The sequence below is a fragment of the Ovis aries genome, chromosome 11 (assembly GCF_016772045.2).
Source record: "Ovis aries strain OAR_USU_Benz2616 breed Rambouillet chromosome 11, ARS-UI_Ramb_v3.0, whole genome shotgun sequence".
Lineage (NCBI taxonomy): Eukaryota > Metazoa > Chordata > Mammalia > Artiodactyla > Bovidae > Ovis > Ovis aries.
The window spans coordinates 57,182,062-57,198,794 of NC_056064.1; the positions used below are offsets into that span (position 1 = coordinate 57,182,062).

Genomic DNA, 16,733 nt, shown 5'->3' on the forward strand with positions numbered 1-16,733 from the left:
TTCCTCCTCGCGGATCTGAATACAAGCCTTTGGGCTGAACCTCGCCTCTTTCTCAAGCTGCTGCTCCCCCTTCGGTCCATCATCTTTCTCTTAGAGAGACAAGACCCCATGGAGTCCGTTCCCAAGTATTGTCCTCCTCGGGGACCGGCTCTGGCTCTGGGGACACTCCTTCCTCCGCCTGGCTCCGGGGGGTCTGTCTGCCTGGCCCCACCACGCTCTCAGTGTCATTGGCCGGACGCGGACCCCTGGGAGCCTGGATGCTTCCGTCACCGGAACGGAGTGTTCCGCCTCACGTCCCTCGCGCAGAGCGGAGGCAGGAAGGGCCTGCAGACCTGACCTCCCCCCTTGACAGACGGCTCACTGACGCTGCCTCCCGGGGCCCGAGCGGAAGCCCGCCCGGATCAGCCCTAGCTCGGTGGGGAGGCGGCGCTGGACAATAATAGCCTGGCTGTCCCCTGCCCCCCGGAGCCAGCTCAGGATGCTACAGGCTGGACACTTCCTCTCTGTCCTCCCCCTCAGACCTCTCCCCTCCTATGTTTTCAGGGTCGGGTTCTCAGGCCAAGAAAACATCTTCCAGAGAGTTGACAGGTCCTGGCTCCGGCTGCTTCAGCCAGCATGGTTTCTGTTGGCCATAATCCCTGGGGCCCCAGGACAAGAGAGGCTGTGTCCATGGCAGGGCTGGTTGTTTAATGCCCACCTGATGCTCTAAGCCCCAGGCACCCCCCTGCCAGGGAAGCCAGGACATGACCTGGCACCCCCCTGCCCCCACCGCAGCAACTCCAGGGGTCCTGCTCTCAGGGCCACTTATCAGGAGGAAGCCTGAGTTCTCCAACTTTCTGAAAACAAAATCCTGTTTTCTCCTAGTACTTGGACCCTGACCCTGGGAAGACTGCTAAGGATGTCAGCGAGGGAGGGGAGGGGCCCGGTGCCCTCAAGCGACCCCTCCCGCCCTCTCTCACATGAAACCCCGCTTTCTTGTTTGTCCAGGGACCCACACGCCCCTGCTGGTTCCTCGGAACCAGACCCAGGGCTTTGAACTTCCAGAAGGGAGGAAACAAAGCCCCTCTGCTCTCTCCCTCCAGCCCCCAGCGCTCCCAGCTCCGTCAGGTTCAGCGAGCTGACCACCACCTCCGTGAACGTGTCCTGGGGGGCCCCGGAGTTCCCCAACGGCGTCCTGGAGGGCTACCGGCTGGTGTACGAGCCCTGCACCCCCGTGGATGGTGAGTGCGGCCCCCTTCCAGCGGGGATCCCCAAACCTGCCCTCTGCATGGTTCCGTTCCACCGTCACTACGCAGAGTCCAAGCGATGAGCCTCTCGCCACCTATAAACTGGAGACGGAGGCAGAGCAGGGATGGGGCAGGGCCAAGGTCAAACAGCAGCAAGTTGAGGGCAAACTGGAGCAGCAGCCCCGGCCTCCTGAGTCCTAGGAGAGAATTGTTAAGTATGTTCTCCCCATCAGTGGATAGAAATGGGGAAGAAGGAAAAACACCTGGGCAAAATACCCCATCCCGAGATGGATCATGGAGACGGACCAGGGGCCTCCCCCAGGGGTCCAGCAGTTACGACTCTGTGCTCCCAATGCAGGGGCCGTGGGTTCAGTCTCCGGTCTGGGAACTAGATCCCACACGCCGAAACTAAGAGGCCACTTGCAGCAACTGAAAGATTCTGCATGCCACAGTGAAGGACTGTCAGTCCAGTTCAGTCTGACTCTCTGCGACCCCACGGACTGCAGCACGCCAGGCCTCCCTGTCCATCACCAACTCCCGGAGCTTGCTCAAACTCATGTCCATCGCGTTGGTGATGCCATCCAACCATCTCATCCTCTGTCATCCCCTTCTCCTCCCACCTTCAATCTTTCCCAGCATCAGGGTCTTTTCAAATGAATCACAGCCCACAGCCCAATAAATAAATTTATTTTTTAAAGAATAAAAATTTAACAAACAAAAAAAAAGACTAAAACTAAAGATGGACCACCCCCCGAGGTTCCATCCTACATATGATCCCCCAGCCTTAGGGACTCACCTGACCCCGAGTTAGTTCTTCTCTGCCTTTCGTGGGGTCAGGAACCCCTCTGAGACTCTGATCAAAGCTCTGGGGCCTCTTCCTGGGCAAATTCAGGAGTCTGGGGGGGTCAATGCACCTCGCTGCCCTCTGGGAGCCTCGGCTCCAGCCCCTGGCTCTGCAGGTTGCCTGCTGCTGCCCTGAGCCCTGGTCCTGTGAGCGACGCTCAGAGCCCTCCTCACAGCCCCTGCCCTACCCTTCCCTCCAGGCCCTGGACAGGACCCTGCCCATCTCCCGGGCCCCCCAGGGGCTGCCCCACCGCAGCTGAAATCACTGCTGCTGAGTCAGAAAGGGAGGAAGGAGACTGTGCCCCGGGAGGCCTGTGCCCAGTTCCAGGGCCCAGCAGGGCCTCAGGGGTGTGGTCCGGTGTGGGACCCAGGAAAGGAGCTGTTCCTCCCGCAGAAAGGAGAGGACAGGGGTCATGGGGGCCAGACGCAGGGCCAGACGGGCTCTCGGGGTGTCTCGGGGGTCCACACCCGGAGAAGTATGGTCCCTTCGCCTGCTTGTCACTCAGCCCAGCGGTGTCTGGACCATATGGCACCTCCAAGGCCTTCCAGACTCCCATCCGCCCTTGACAGCCCACTAACGAGAACTTCAAGCCTGGGCCGGTGAGACGGTGCCCAGCTGGGCCAGCAGTGTGCCTGTGCCCCGCTCCTGCCTCAGCCCCAGACTCTGGTCGGCAGCAAGCAGGCCTCACTAGGATGCAGGGAACAAGGACGCACCCCTGGCTCCCTGTAGGGAAGACCAAGACCCAGGCCAGTGAGGGGTTTGCTCCAGCAAGTCGAGGGGCGTGTACCCCAGGCTGCATCCCAGGTCTCAGGGCACATCCACCCCGTGACCCCGCAGCCTCGTGACCCCTTCGGGAAGCCCCCCTGGAGCACCCACCAATCTGTCCATCAGGACTTCATTCCCGCCCCCCAGCCAGGTGCTCAGTTATTTTCTTCCACCTCGTAGCACCTGCCTAAGATGCTGCTGATACCCTCATTCGTTAGCACAGACTGAAGCCAGGGCAGGAGACGTGCCCGGAGAAGCCGGGGCCAGCCCTGTGCTCTGAAGCCAGCCTGCTGGCTGCAAAGTCTGTCTCCTGGGGTGACCAGCTCCTCGGTGGGTGTGGGAGATGAAACCGGGTCCTGGAGAGGCTGACGGTCAGGAGGACTTTGACTTGGGAGGCACAGAGCACAAACTCTCACCTCCTGGAGACCGTCCCAGCCTCCCCTCTAGTAGCTAAGATTCGGGGCGCTGTAGTGTCCTCACTTTGGCCCTGAAGAGCCTGGTGGGTGCAGCTGATGGAGGGCCAGCGTGAGCCCCCAGCTCTCGCTGGCGCTGCGGAGGGAGGGAGCCGGGCCGGATCTGAGGTTGTCCTGGGCTGTGGGTACAGCCACGTGTGTGTACCCTCCAACTCCAGATGGCGCTGTCTTTACTGAAGCACTTCCTAAAAGATGGTCCTTGGAATGTGATTTCTAAGGGATGGGATGTGGGGGAACCAATGTGTGAGGTACGATGGTTAAATTAAACGAGAGTTGATTTTTCCCTGCAGATGCTAAAGGACGCTGTGGTTTTTCACTCAAGAAAAGACAGGCAGGCAGCATAAATGTATATATTTTTGAGGACAGCTTACAGGACTCTGTTCTGAAAATGGTCTTGGAAACACTCCATGTGGTCAAGGGTGCTGGTCCCAGCCTGACTCCAGGGGGTGCGGGCCCTGGCCAGCGCTGACCATTCCCTCCCCGCCGGCCTCCCAGGCCAGGGCCTGCGGCCCTCACAGGCCGTGTGCTTCCCCACAGGAGTCAGTAAGATCGTGACGGTGGACGTGAAGGGCAGCAGCCCCCTGTGGCTGAAGGTGAAGGACCTGGCGGAGGGGATGACCTACAGGTTCCGCATCAGAGCCAAGACCTTCACCTATGGGCCTGAGATCGAAGCCAACGTCACCACAGGCCCTGGAGAAGGTAGGGGAGCCTTGGGTGGGTGTGGGGCCCCCTTCTGACGTGGGGTGGGCCTGAGGGGAAGGATCGGGGAGGAGAAGAGGGGCACTTAAAGGGGGGACATCCCTGATGGTCCATTGGCTAAGACCCCTCGCTCCCAACGCAGGAGGTTCCATCCCTGATCAGGGAACTAGATCGCACAGGCCCCCACCTGAGGGTTCATATGCCGCAGCTAAGATCAAAATCCTGCCTGCCGCAACTAAGACCCAGTGAAGCCGTATAAATTAATTAAAAACAATTTTTTTAATTTAAAAACAAAATAAAGGCAGCGATTCCGGAACACCGCATGGGGAGCGGCATTTGTATGGACGCGTGGGAAAAGAGACCAGCATTCCGTAGGATTCTGATGGTGGCTGAGGCAGAGGAGGGGTGGGGTGGCCAGCTGTGAGGGAGGGCCAGCTGGGCTGCAGGGGTCACCTGTGCCATCAGAGCATTTCTCAAGGAGACACTGATGTCAGAACCCCTAGGGTTCTCGTGATAATGCTGATTCCTGGGGCCCGAGCATCCCTGGGGATGTGCATTTGAACAAAAGAGCCCAAGTGGCTCTCGGGTACCAACTGTGAGAACCAGGGCTCTGGGGGTCTGCAGGTGTGGAACCGGGTCCAGGGAAGCCTGCCGGCCCCATGCTCCCTAGACAGGGGACAGAGGGGCAGCGTCAGGGGGCAGGCCAGGCCCTGTGTGCTGGTCCCAGGGTGATGGGGCGCACTGGGGACCAGGGAGGAAAGAGTAGCTTCGTCTGGGCTTTGTGACCCTCCCTGGGGTTGTCCTCAGGCTGGGGGAACTCTTCTTGAGGCTGAGGCTTAGCCCCCCAGGGCCTCTTTCATGCTGGATATCCTCCCTTGATGTGGAGGCCGCCTCCCAGACTCTCTGGATTCCTGTCCCCCCTGCCCCCACCGAGAACATACACAGCCCCCCACCATGCTCCCCCTGAAGCCCCTCCTCCCCATCCTCCTTGCCCGCCTCCCTGAGCTTAGAGGGGCTGACCCGGTCGGGCGGCCTCTGCTGCCCAGCGGAAGCGGGTTCCAGGCGGCCACCCTTCACTCTCTTACTGGGCACTTTCTCCCCGCCTCTGGTTCTGAAGAAGGGCAGTCTGGCTCCCAAGGCTCCCAGGGTTGGAACACAGCCTGCAGGGCTGCAGCGGGCAGCTTGCCAGGGAGCTGCCCTCCCACCTGCCCCCAGCCCCTCCCCAGGCAGGCAGGCGCCTCTCACCTGAGCCGCTTCCCAGGGAAACAAAAGCAGGAAGGGAGCTGGCGGGGGATCGGGGACAGAGCAGGGGCGGGGGGCCTGGAGAGGCCCGCCTGGAGGACACGGTGTTCTAACCTGAGGCCTGAAGTGTCGGGGTTGGGGGGGGGGGGCGGGGAGGAAGCGTGAAGGAGCAGGCTCTGAGAAGGCGCCGCGCTGCGCCCGCTGGAGGAGGGGTCAGTGGACGTGCAGCCTGGCACCCTCTTCCCTCCAGGCCAGCTCCGCGGGTGGGCTGGAAGCTTCTAGTCTGGACTACAGCTGCACTCCACCCCAGGTGCTGCCCTGGAGGGAGTGAGAGCCCAGGGTCCTGGGAGCCCCACCCCACCCCACTGCTCACACCCGCCTCGGGCAGCGTCCCACAGGCCCCAGGCCCTCCACCTTTGCCCTGGGCTGTGGGCAGGATGCTGGTGCAGGAAGGGAGGAAGGAAGGAAGGCAGGCAGGCTCTGAGGCCCTCCGAGGCCATGGGCAGGGCTGGGTCATGGGCCGCCAGGCTCAGGAGGTGAGCCCCTGGCCTGCCATCTGGCCGGTCACCTCCCCCGGGGCCTGGAGGTGCTTCAGTCTGAAGCCTGTGCTCTCGGCTCCTTCCCCCAAGGCCCCGGGCCAGCCTGCTGCCCACACCCCACTGCCTGCTTTGCTCCCTTGTCCTGCAAGCATGGAGGAAGCACCTGCTGTGTCCAGGCTCCCAGGAGGCAGGGCTCCAGGCGCATGGGGGAACAGCAGGCAGGGCACCTGGGGGCCGTAGGAGCCAGCAAGGCAGGGCCCCCTGGCGAGGAAGGGGCACAGGATGCTCTGCGGACAGAGCAGGCTCTGTCCTCTGCCTACAGAGCAAGCTCCTCCCTCATGCTCTGGGCCCTGGGGCTGGCACCCCCAGCGGCCCCTGAGGCACCTGTCACCCCAGGAGAGCCCATCCCCGGGGCAGGGCTAGGTCCTTCCTCCCTCATGGTAGCAGGGGCCCCAGATCCTCCTGTGGCCTCGGCCTCCTCTCTGGCCTCGCCCTTAGAGCCAGTGCAGCTGGGGGCCTTTGTGGCATCACCCCACACACCTCTCCTGGAAGGCGGGGGCTGTGGGTGACCCAGTGGAGAGTAAGTCAGGTCCTGCAAGCCTGGCTGGGATACGCTTCTTGGGGGCACGGCACGTGGAGGGGTTCCAGAGACCCTGGCCAGGGTTTTGCACTTGGGTCCTCCTACTGGAGCTCAGGGAGACGGGCGGGGTGCCTGGCCCCGCTCTGGGGCATCCCCTCGCCCACCGTGTGTATGCGTGCAGGTGCCCCCGGCCCACCCGGAGTGCCCATCATCGTGCGGTACAGCTCAGCCATTGCCATTCACTGGTCCAGCGGAGACCCAGGCAAAGGGCCCATCACCCGCTACGTCCTCGAGGCTCGGCCTTCAGGTACGTCCGCCCGGGCTGAGCCGGCTGGGGGTTATCGCGTGACCAGGCGCTTGTGCTCTGCCAGGGGACGCAAGGGGGGCCCCTGTGGCAGGTGGGACACGGGACTCGCACCCTAGTTAAGGCTCACCCTGGAGGCCCTGGAGAACAGGGCTTATCGCCGGGTGAGGACCAGCTCGAGTCGGGGGGGTCATCCAAGAAGCCAGAGGAACGAAGGTTTGGGCTCCCATTGGCTAAATGGGCTAAATGCCCATCGCCTCCACGCGAACCCACTGACCAAAGCCCCACGAGGAGGCTGGCCGTCCCCTGGAGAACCAGCGCGCCTTTGAAGGCCATCTCTGCCTCCCGGCTCTCGCCACAGTACCTATCACGTCCCGGGCTCTCCTCTCGAGCCTGAAATCGAATCATGAGAACCTCTGAAGGCATCAGGAGAGGCTGGATAAGTCACTGACGGGTCACAGTGACACCCACGGCGGCCCCTCGAGCACCTCTTCCCGCCAGGAGCTCCCGCCCTCGGCCAGCTCCCTCCGTTGCTAGGTTTCCAGTTCATCAGAGGTGCCAGAGTTAGTGCAGGCTGGAGGCTTGTTCTCGATGTTTCATGGATGCGTGACTAGGTAACCCAAGACGAAAAAGAAAGGCAAAAAGAAGACTGTGTTGCTCCCGCACAAGCAGCAAATGCTAATTGGGAAGCTGGCATCTTGGGAGCTAATACTTCTAATGGGGCCATTGGCACATCCCAGCGACGTGGTTAGTACCACAGGGTGGCTGAGCGCTAATCATCTCGATAGCAAATCATTCACTCCAGCAGTTCCAGGAAGCCGCCAGCACCCGGTCATTGCCTTAATCTTGGGCTAATAATCGCAGTCGCAAATATCATGTAAACAGCTATTATGTCCAGCAGCTCAGATCCAATGTGTAGCCGGAACATACAGGCAGCCTTGGCTCCCTCCTCACTCCAGATGGTCCCTCCCTCCACTTGGCCGGGAGACCACCTCCTGCTTCTCCCATCCAGGGCCTGGAGCCTGTTTTTTCCATCCAAGTTGGCCTGCCGGGGTGCCAGGCTGTGGAATGTTGGCCCGGGACTTCAGCCCTGTGGATTTTCCAGCGTTCCCTGGGAGGCCCAGCGTGGGACCTGGTGTTCTGGGTTTGGGGGCTGTGACTCGGTCCACGTAGTTGCAATCAAGGGCAGAGCATAAGAGGAAGGATCGAGCCAGGACCCCCTGAAGGCTGGGGATGCAGATCCCTCATTCTGAGGGTGAAATCGCCCTCGTCTTCAGCTCCCCCTGCACCGCTGTACTTGGTTTGGGCAGAACCGACTAGACATGAGAAGCCACGTTCTGCAGACCAGGGAGGGACCCACCTGACATTTGGGACCCACGGGACCCGCACTGCACATCAGCCAAGTCCCGGGGCTGCAGACCGGAGACACAGCGTTTCGTTCCAGAGCTTGTGGTCTGGCCACACCGTTTGTTCCTGCGTGGGGGGGTCAAGGAGGGGCAGACTGCAGTCAGGAGCACTACCCTGTGTGGCTTTTGTGGAAAGGGAGCAGAAAAATAGGGGCCTGGCTAAGTGAAAGTGTTAGTCGCTCAGTCGTGTCCGACTCTGCCACCCCAAGAACGGTAGCCCATCCGGCCTGTCTGTCCATGGGATACTCCAGGCAAGAATACTGGAGTGGGTTGCCATTTCCTTCTCCAGGGGATCTTCCAGACCCAAGAATAGAACCTTGGTCTCCTGCATTGCAGGCGGATTCTTACCATCTGAGCCACCAGGGAACCCCAAGTAAAGGAGGGCCTACCTTTATGATAGAACGCTGTGCTTAATCACTCAGTCATGTCTGACTCTTCGTGACCCCATGCTATAGCCTGCCGGGCCCCTCTGTCCCTGGGATTCTCCAGGCTAGAATACAGGAGTGGGTTGCTGTGCCCTTCTCCAGGGGATCTTCCCAACCCAAGGAACAAACCCAGGTGTCTTGCATTGCAAGCAGATTCTTTACCGTCTGAGCCACCTGGGATTTATGATAGCACATTAGGCAGCCTCTTAAAAGCCTGCTGGCCAGCACTTTTTACTGTCATGGGAAATGAATCTATAGATTTCTTTTGCACAAGAAAAAGGTGAGGCTCCTTCACTAGAGCTTTAGGTGGCGTTAGGTGGCGTTGGATTGGGTGTTAAAAAGTTTTCCATTTATGATACGTTTTTCAATATTTTGCAGAAATTTTAATTAAAAAGAGGGAGAGGGAGTTCCTGGTGCTCCAGTGGTTAGGACTCAGCCAGGGTCTGGCTTCAATCCCTGGTCAGGGAACTAAGATCTCACAGGCTGCATGGCATCCGTTCAGTTCAGTCGCTCAGTCCTGTCCAGCTCTTTGCGACCCCATGGGCTGCAGCACACCAGGCCTCCCTGTCCATCACCAACTCCCAGAGCTTACTCAACTCATGTCCGTCAAGTTGGTGATGCCATCCAACCATCTCATCCTCTGTTGTCCCCTTCTCCTCCTGCCTGCAATCTTTCCCAGCATCAGAGTCTTTTCCAGTGAGTCAGTTCGTATCAGGTGGCCAAAGTATTGGAGCTTCAGCTTCAGCATCAGTCCTTCCAATGAATGTTCAAGTCTGATTTCCTTTAGGATGGACTGGTTGGATTTCCTTGCAGTCATGGCTGGGATTAATTAGTTAATTAATTATAAGTATAAAAAAAGAATAAAAGGGTCAGATACTTATAAAAAGTATCTCCCGAGGACCTACTCGGTGCCAAGCACAGGGGACTCGGTATTGAGGGGACAGGCCTGACAGGCCTGGGGTCAGGGAGCACCGGTTAGGGTCAGGCAGACTGCCGCCTCTTGACAGGTGCCTCCGTCTCTGTCCCCCCACAGATGAGGGGCTCTGGGACATTCTCATCAAAGACATCCCCAAGGAGGTCACGTCCTACACATTCAGCATGGACATCCTCAAGCCAGGTGTGAGCTACGACTTCCGGGTCATCGCAGTCAATGACTACGGTTTTGGGACGCCCAGCAGCCCCTCCCAGTCTGTGCCAGGTACCACCTACGGGGTGAGGGGTGAGGGGTGGGGGGTCTGGGGCAGGGACGAGGGAGGCGAGGCACCAGCCCCAGAAGCACTGGGCTGGGGACCCAGAAGGCATTGTCCTCTCAGTTCTCCGAAGCCAAGAGCGTTGGGCTGGGGCCCGAGTCGGCCTTCAACTCCAGAAGGATGTAGAGGGCAGAGGTCTTGGGAATTCCTTTCCAAGGATTCCAGAAGCCCTGGGCAGGGGGCCCAGCGGCTTGAGGATGAATGGGCGGGCCCAAGATGGGAGCTTCCGTGGGCTCATCACCCAGGAAATCCAAGGGTGGCGGGTCATACACTGTGTGTATCCATGCAAACCACCCCCCAACACAGAGCCCGCAGCCTGTGAAGCTCAGGCCTGAGCGAGCAGCTCCCTGCGAGGGCAGGACTCCATCCTTCCCCCTTCCTTCCTGCCTTTCTCTTCCCATCACCTCCAAGCTCACAGAGGACCAATATTGAAACCTGCGGCCCCACATCTAATCACTTTTAATAGGCACTTCCCCCGAGACAGGAATAGCGTTCAAAGTTTCTACTCACTGGGCCAGTTTCAGAAGCCGTGTGCTTTTGCCCTTGGCCTGATTGATAGAACCAAATGACAGGATGTCAGCACTTCAAGTCTGAAATAGAAGAGCCCGCCCCCTCAGTCAGCAACATGGATTAGTACCAGCCCGGTGCAGGGAGCACAGTCCTGGGGGCTTTGAAAGAAGGGGAGTCTCCCTGGAGGAGCCTTTCTGAAGACCTGCTCATGTCCACCCTCCCGGCTACCAGAAAAGATTCTGTCCCTACTGAACCTTGGGAGAGAAACTGTCCCAGGGCCACCACAGGCCAGGCAAGCACCTTTCTAACACACATTGACATCTATCAAGGTAGCCCCTGGGCCATAAGTGGCAAGGAGAAATAAGAAAGAAAAAATAGCAAGCACACAGACCCTGCTCCTCCTGTGTGTCTAGCAGACATCACTAATCAATCCCAGCACTCAGGAGTCGAGAAACCCTCTCAACTCACTCCCTCCTCCTGTGTCTTTAGCAGACATCACTAATCAGTCAGTCTAGAAATGGCCTCAGCCCTTTCTCAAACCAGCCCTCCAGGCAACCCCTTTACTGATAAACCAGAGCTGGCCCTTGAGATGAAACCATCCCTACCAAGCCAAGATTCTATCTCGTTCAGAGGGCACAGACTCACCTGCCCGTAAAGTGTGAGAGCAGGTGGTCGGGTCCCACCTGGAGCCGGAGGCTTGGAGACAGGACAGGTCTGAGCACCACGGACCTGACGCCCACTCCATGCTCCAGCCCAGAAAGCCAACCCCTTCTACGAGGAGTGGTGGTTCCTGGTGGTCATCGCCCTTGTTGGCCTCATCTTCATCCTGCTCCTCGTCTTTGTGCTCATCATCCGAGGCCAGAGCAAGAAGTATGCCAAGAAGACAGACGCAGGTGAGCTGGCTGGACCGGACTTTCTCGTGACCCTCTCCCTTTCCGGCAAAGGTGGTGTTGGGGAGGTCTCTCTCCTGGAAAAGCACCTGCTCTGATGGGCGTGGGGGTCTCCTAGGGTTCCTGCACACAGCCTCACAATCTCCATCTCCAGTTTTGGTTTCAACCCTAACAAAAGAAAGAGGGGGCAGCCCAGCCATAGGGGAAAGGGGCCACCCGGTCTAAAAGGATGGAGTGAGTGATGGACGTCAGTCTCTGCCCTCCCCAGGCAACAGTGCCAAGACTGGTGCGTTGGGTCATGGCGAGATGATGAGCTTGGATGAGAGCAGTTTTCCTGCTCTGGAACTCAACAACCGGCGACTCTCTGTCAAGAACTCCTTCTGCCGAAAGAATGGCCTGTATACCAGGTAATGGGCTCTCTGCGTGGGGTCCTGGGCGGGTGGAGGTGGGGCCGGCATCGCCTGGGCCACAGAGCAGGCAGCATGCAGCTGGCTTCACCTCGTCCTGGAAGCAGCATGCTCAGTTGTGCCTGACTCTTTGTGGCCGCATGAACTAGCCCGCTGGGCTCCTCTCTCTATGTGATTTCCCTGGCAAGGATACTGAGTGGGTTGCCATTTCCTCCTCCACATCTGTATCAGCAGGCAGATTCTTTACCACTGCACCACCAGGACAGCCCCCCGGGGAAGCAGCATTCGCTGGGAATGGTCACTAGGCAGAGAGCCAGGCCCAGGCAGCTCCACAGCGGGGTGGGGAGAAAGTCACGAGGAGCTGGGGGCAGAGGGTGTCTGCCAACCACAGCAGGATGCAAATCGCTTGCACAACTTTGCAAACCACTAACTGCTGTTTGGGGCCAAGTGCTCCTGGTACAGGCCTGAAGCCCTGATAGCCACTGGCCCAAAAGGTGAGAGGCACCCAGCGAAGATGGGCTGAGCAGACACACTCAAGAGCTGCCAGGAGTCCCCCATGACTGCTTCTGCCTTCGCCTGACCTTCCTGTTCTGGAAAGAGGGGATGCCCTCTCCCCAGGCACCTACTCACACCCTCTGTGGCTGTAGGCAGCTTTCTCCCACCCACCCTTGAAGTCTACACACCCCACATTGTCCTCAAAAGGCCGCATCCAAGAAGAGCCAACCAGGAAAGGACCAGGCTGCACCAGCTCCTATATTCACCTGACTCCTCTCCACCCAGGGCCCCTACTAGCCCCACCCGCTGTGGCCCACCAGACTGCCCATTTCCAAGGTCAGGGTCAGTTGCTAGGGCTCACTTGAGCGTCACCTGATTGACCTGGCAATTTCAGGCATCGAGAGCACGAGGGAGAGGTTGTGCTGCAGCTCAGGGGCTCCAGCCTCGGCCCCGTTAACATTCCCGGCTCATCGGAGGTGCCCGCGGGACTGAGGGGATGCCTCACCCAGGGCCAGCTCACAAAGCTTCCCTCTGTCTGGTCCTGAAAGGAAGAGGCGACGTGTGTGTTCAGCAGGAGGACTTTCCACGGGAGGGGTGCGCAGGCCAGCCAGGCCGAGCTCTCATCTCCTGCCAAAGCCAGCTTTCCAAAGAAAGAGCTGTTTGAGGCCGTGGTGCGGGCCCAGCATGGCCACCGCGGCCCCGCCAGGCTGGCTCCAGGGCCCTGCCACATGGAACAAGAGGGCGTTTCACCCACAGCCTAGCTTCGCCCGCCTCTCACACCCCCAGTGTACACACACCGCAGGCCCTGTGTGTCCCCTTCATCGCTGTGTACACACAGAAATCCCACGTGCCCCAAACTATCCCCAGGCTCCTGAGGCCTGACCCAGGCACGGCGCATGTCGCCAAGACAGTGTTAGCCTGGCCCCCCATCCCCCCTCCTGTTAGTATCCTGTGTCTTCCTGTCTCATCTAGTGATGCTACTGCTAACTATGCTATTTCTAAGTAGCTTAAAGATGCAGCTTTGTTGATTGGCATAAAATCCACGCAGATACAGTACAGGGGGTTGCAGGAGACAGGGGTATTGCTTGTGACACGGTCACCAGGCACCAGACTGTTCTCAGAGTGGCATTTCAGCAGGAAGCCACCTCCGGCTTGGGCGGGGCAGCCGGGGTTCAGGGCCTCTGTGCTAGGAAGGTTTCCTAGAGCCAACGGGGCTGATCACGGGGCATCGGGCCCTGGGCAGTGCCCCCTGGCACCCCTTCCTGGGAAGACATGAGTAAGGCAGAGTCATGGGGGACCCCAGCCACCTGCCCAGGGCCCCTGGGAGCCTGCGCGGTTCCCAGCCCAGCCTGCTGCCTCTCACGCACCCCAAAGCAGGTGGAGCGCCTGAGGCGCCCCGTCCTGGGTGTCTATGAGATGACTCACCCAGCAGGCCTCTCACTCCCCGGGAAGTGCACAGCTTTCTCCAGGGCTGGTTTTTCGAAGGTAGGGCGGCCCTTAGCCTGTCTCTGGTCTCTGAGCAGACGTGGAAGGAGGGAGGCCGTGTGCCCCTTTTCTCCCCCGACCCTCGGCGGCCACTCTCTAGAGCTCGCCTTGTGAGTTTGAGAGTCACCTGGGGAGCTTGTCTGCGGGGCATGTGTCCAGACAAGGATTCCACTGCTGGGGGGTCTCAGTGGGGCCCAGAAACGCTGTGTGACATTCGCTGCCAAGACTCCCCCTGCCTGGGGCCTTGGGAGCACGGCTGCAGAATCAAGGTGCAGCCTCCCCAGCGCCCCAGGCCCTGAGCCAGGGTGGGTGGTTGGTCCTGGGCCTACAAGTCCTAGAGACACACACACACACAGACACACACACACAGAGACACACACACACACACAGACACACACAGACATACATATAGACACACACACAGACACACACAGAGACACGCATAGACACACACACAGACACACACACACAGACACAGACACACACAGACATACATATAGACACACAGAGAGACATGCATAGACACACACACACAAACACACACACACAGACAGACACACACACATATAGACGCACACAGAGACACACACACATATACAAACACACACACAGACACACATACACAGACACACACATAAACAGACACATATAGATACACACACATAGACACACACACACAGAGACACACACAGAGACACACACAGACATACATATAGACACACACACACAGACACACAGACATGCATACACACACACACACACACACACACACACATAGACACACACAGACACACAGACACAAACACACACATAGACACACACACAGACACAGACACACACACATAGACACAGAAACACACATGTATACAAACACACACACATAGACACACAGACACACACACAGACATATACACAGACACACACACACAGACACAGACACACATATAGACACACACACAGAGACACACACAGACACACACACAGACACACAGACATAGACACACACATACAGACACACATAGACACATACACAGACACACACACATAAACACACACACACAGATACACATAGACACACACACAGACACACACACATAGACACAGAGACACACACACACATAAACACACACAGGCACACAGACACACACGTCCTAGAGAGAGAGAGACACACACACATACTGGGAGGTTGGTGCTGGACCTACAAGCCCTAGGGACATACACGCACACAAACAAACACACCCACCCAGGGGCCTCCAGCCCGAGACCCTGCGCCCCAGGGCCCAGGCCTGTCAAAGTGCAGACACAGGAAGGAGAGATGGAGGGTCCCGCAGAGGACCTCCTGCCCCCACCCCCACTCTCCCAGGTCTCCCCGCCCCCCACTCTCCCCAGGTCTCCCGCCCCCCACTCTCCCCAGGTCTCCCCTCAGCCCCCCACTCTCCCCAGGTCTAACCCCGCCCCCCACTCTCCCCAGGTCTAACCCCCCCACTCTCCCCAGGTCTCCCCGCCCCCCACTCTCCCCAGGTCTCCCCTCAGCCCCCCACTCTCCCAGGTCTCCCCCCCCCCACTCTCCCCAGGTCTACCCCCCCCACTCTCCGCAGGTCTCCCCCCCACCCCCCACTCTCCCCAGGTCTAACCCCGCCCCCCACTCTCCCCAGGTCTCCCCCCCCCCACTGTCCCCAGGTCTCCCCCCCCCCCCACTCTCCCCAGGTCTCCCCTCAGCCCCCACTCTCCCCAGGTCTAACCCCGCCCACTCTCCCCAGGTCTAACCCCGCCCCCCACTCTCCCCAGGTCTCCCCACCCCCCACTCTCCCCAGGTCTAACCCCGCCCCCCACTCTCCCCAGGTCTCCCCACCCCCACTCTCCCCAGGTCTAACCCCGCCCCCCACTCTCCGCAGGTCTCCCTCAGCCCCCACTCTCCCCAGGTCTCCCTCAGCCCCCACTCTCCCCAGGTCTACCCCCCCCCACTCTCCCCAGGTCTCCCCTGCCCCCACTCTCCCCAGGTCTCCCCCCCCCCCCCTACTCTCCCCAGGTCTCCCCCCGCCCCCCACTCTCCCCAAGTCTCCCCCGCCCCCCACTCTCCGCAGGTCTCCCCTCAGCCCCCCACTCTCCCCAGGTCTCCCCCTCGGCCCAGCCCGGGCAGCCTTCATTACTCTGACGAGGACGTCACCAAGTACAACGACCTTATCCCGGCGGAGAGCAGCAGCCTGACGGAGAAGCCCTCGGAAATCTCCGACTCTCAGGTGAGGGGCAGGAGGGCCTGGCGCCCGCTCTCGGTGGGGGTGGTGTGTGAAGCCCCCCACCCTGGACTATGGGCCTGCCCACCGCTTCCTGCCCTCCTCGCTTTATGGGCTGGAAAGACCGAGGGGCCCCAGGAAATCCCCCTGACGGCACACTGAGGTCAACCGCCAAGTCCGAGCAGTGCTCAGTCTGCCCCTGGGCTGGTGGGGTCCCTGGAACTCCCAAGAGCAAGAGTCTTGCAGGAGCCCCCCGACACGCTCCGTCCCCGGTCGTCCTGGCCTGTCTCTCCTCCAAGACAAGGAGGGGGATGCAGACACCGGAGCCCTGCTCGCCAGAGCTGGAGAACAGCTGAACCTAGCTAGTCAGGGTCAGAATGAGCTCCAGAAGCGGGGGGCTGGGCCCCCAAGGTTGGGAAGTAGTGCGGACCATTAAGGCGTTACGCTTTGGAGCTTCAGACCCGAGTTGCGTCCTGGCTCTGCTGCCCAGGAGTCAAGGGCGTCATGTGTGTACTGAGTAATATCTTGAAGCCTCAGTTTCTCTCGCTGCAGAATGGGCTCGTGGGACAGTGGGGAGGATTTGCTGAGGTTACCTTCAGTGAATGTCAGCTCTTAATACTGAGAAGGGGACGGTGCCTTTGGGAGACATGGAGCTTTAGAGAGGCTGCCATTGGGTGGTCAGGCAGGGTCATGCATGGACACTCTGCCCCAGGCTTTGGGGAGAGGGAGTCTGGTGCATTCCAGCCGAGTGATGTTACAGCCTCTCGCCCCAGCCCTCCTGGCCTTGGCCAAGCCTGCTGGTTGCCAAGGAAAGGGCCGCAAAAGGCCACGGTGTCCCACGCCCTGGACCTCCTGTCCAGTCCTGGGAGAGGGTGAGAAGGAAGAGAGGCCAGCGGGAAGTGGGGCTGCTGCCCGGGCAGGAGGTGCCAGCCAGCCTGGGGGCCGGTCGCAGCCCCGTG

At 59.8% G+C, this 16,733-nt stretch overlaps 1 protein-coding gene and 1 long non-coding RNA gene across 4 annotated transcripts in view; one reads left to right on the plus strand and one right to left on the minus strand.

Moving 5' to 3' along the window:
* SDK2 (sidekick cell adhesion molecule 2) overlaps nucleotides 1-16,733 on the plus strand; it is a 273,344-nt gene that overhangs the window by 241,914 nt on the left and 14,697 nt on the right. For 2 of the 3 annotated variants that reach the window (XM_027974022.2, XM_042256446.1), the window contains 7 exons: nucleotides 1,083-1,220; nucleotides 3,846-4,007; nucleotides 6,550-6,675; nucleotides 9,537-9,701; nucleotides 11,016-11,156; nucleotides 11,422-11,560; nucleotides 15,654-15,780. In XM_027974022.2, the coding sequence (XP_027829823.1) occupies nucleotides 1,083-1,220; nucleotides 3,846-4,007; nucleotides 6,550-6,675; nucleotides 9,537-9,701; nucleotides 11,016-11,156; nucleotides 11,422-11,560; nucleotides 15,654-15,780 (998 nt within the window). Of the gene's footprint in view, nucleotides 1-1,082; nucleotides 1,221-1,584; nucleotides 2,615-3,845; nucleotides 4,008-6,549; nucleotides 6,676-9,536; nucleotides 9,702-11,015; nucleotides 11,157-11,421; nucleotides 11,561-15,653; nucleotides 15,781-16,733 lie in introns of those variants that run through there. The other variant, XM_060395037.1, reaches the window with a different exon arrangement.
* LOC132657374 (uncharacterized) lies at nucleotides 8,867-11,174 on the minus strand. The gene is made up of 3 exons (XR_009595407.1): nucleotides 10,909-11,174; nucleotides 10,264-10,343; nucleotides 8,867-9,322 (listed from the first exon to the last, which is right to left on the minus strand). It is a non-coding gene; the product is annotated as an uncharacterized LOC132657374 (long non-coding RNA).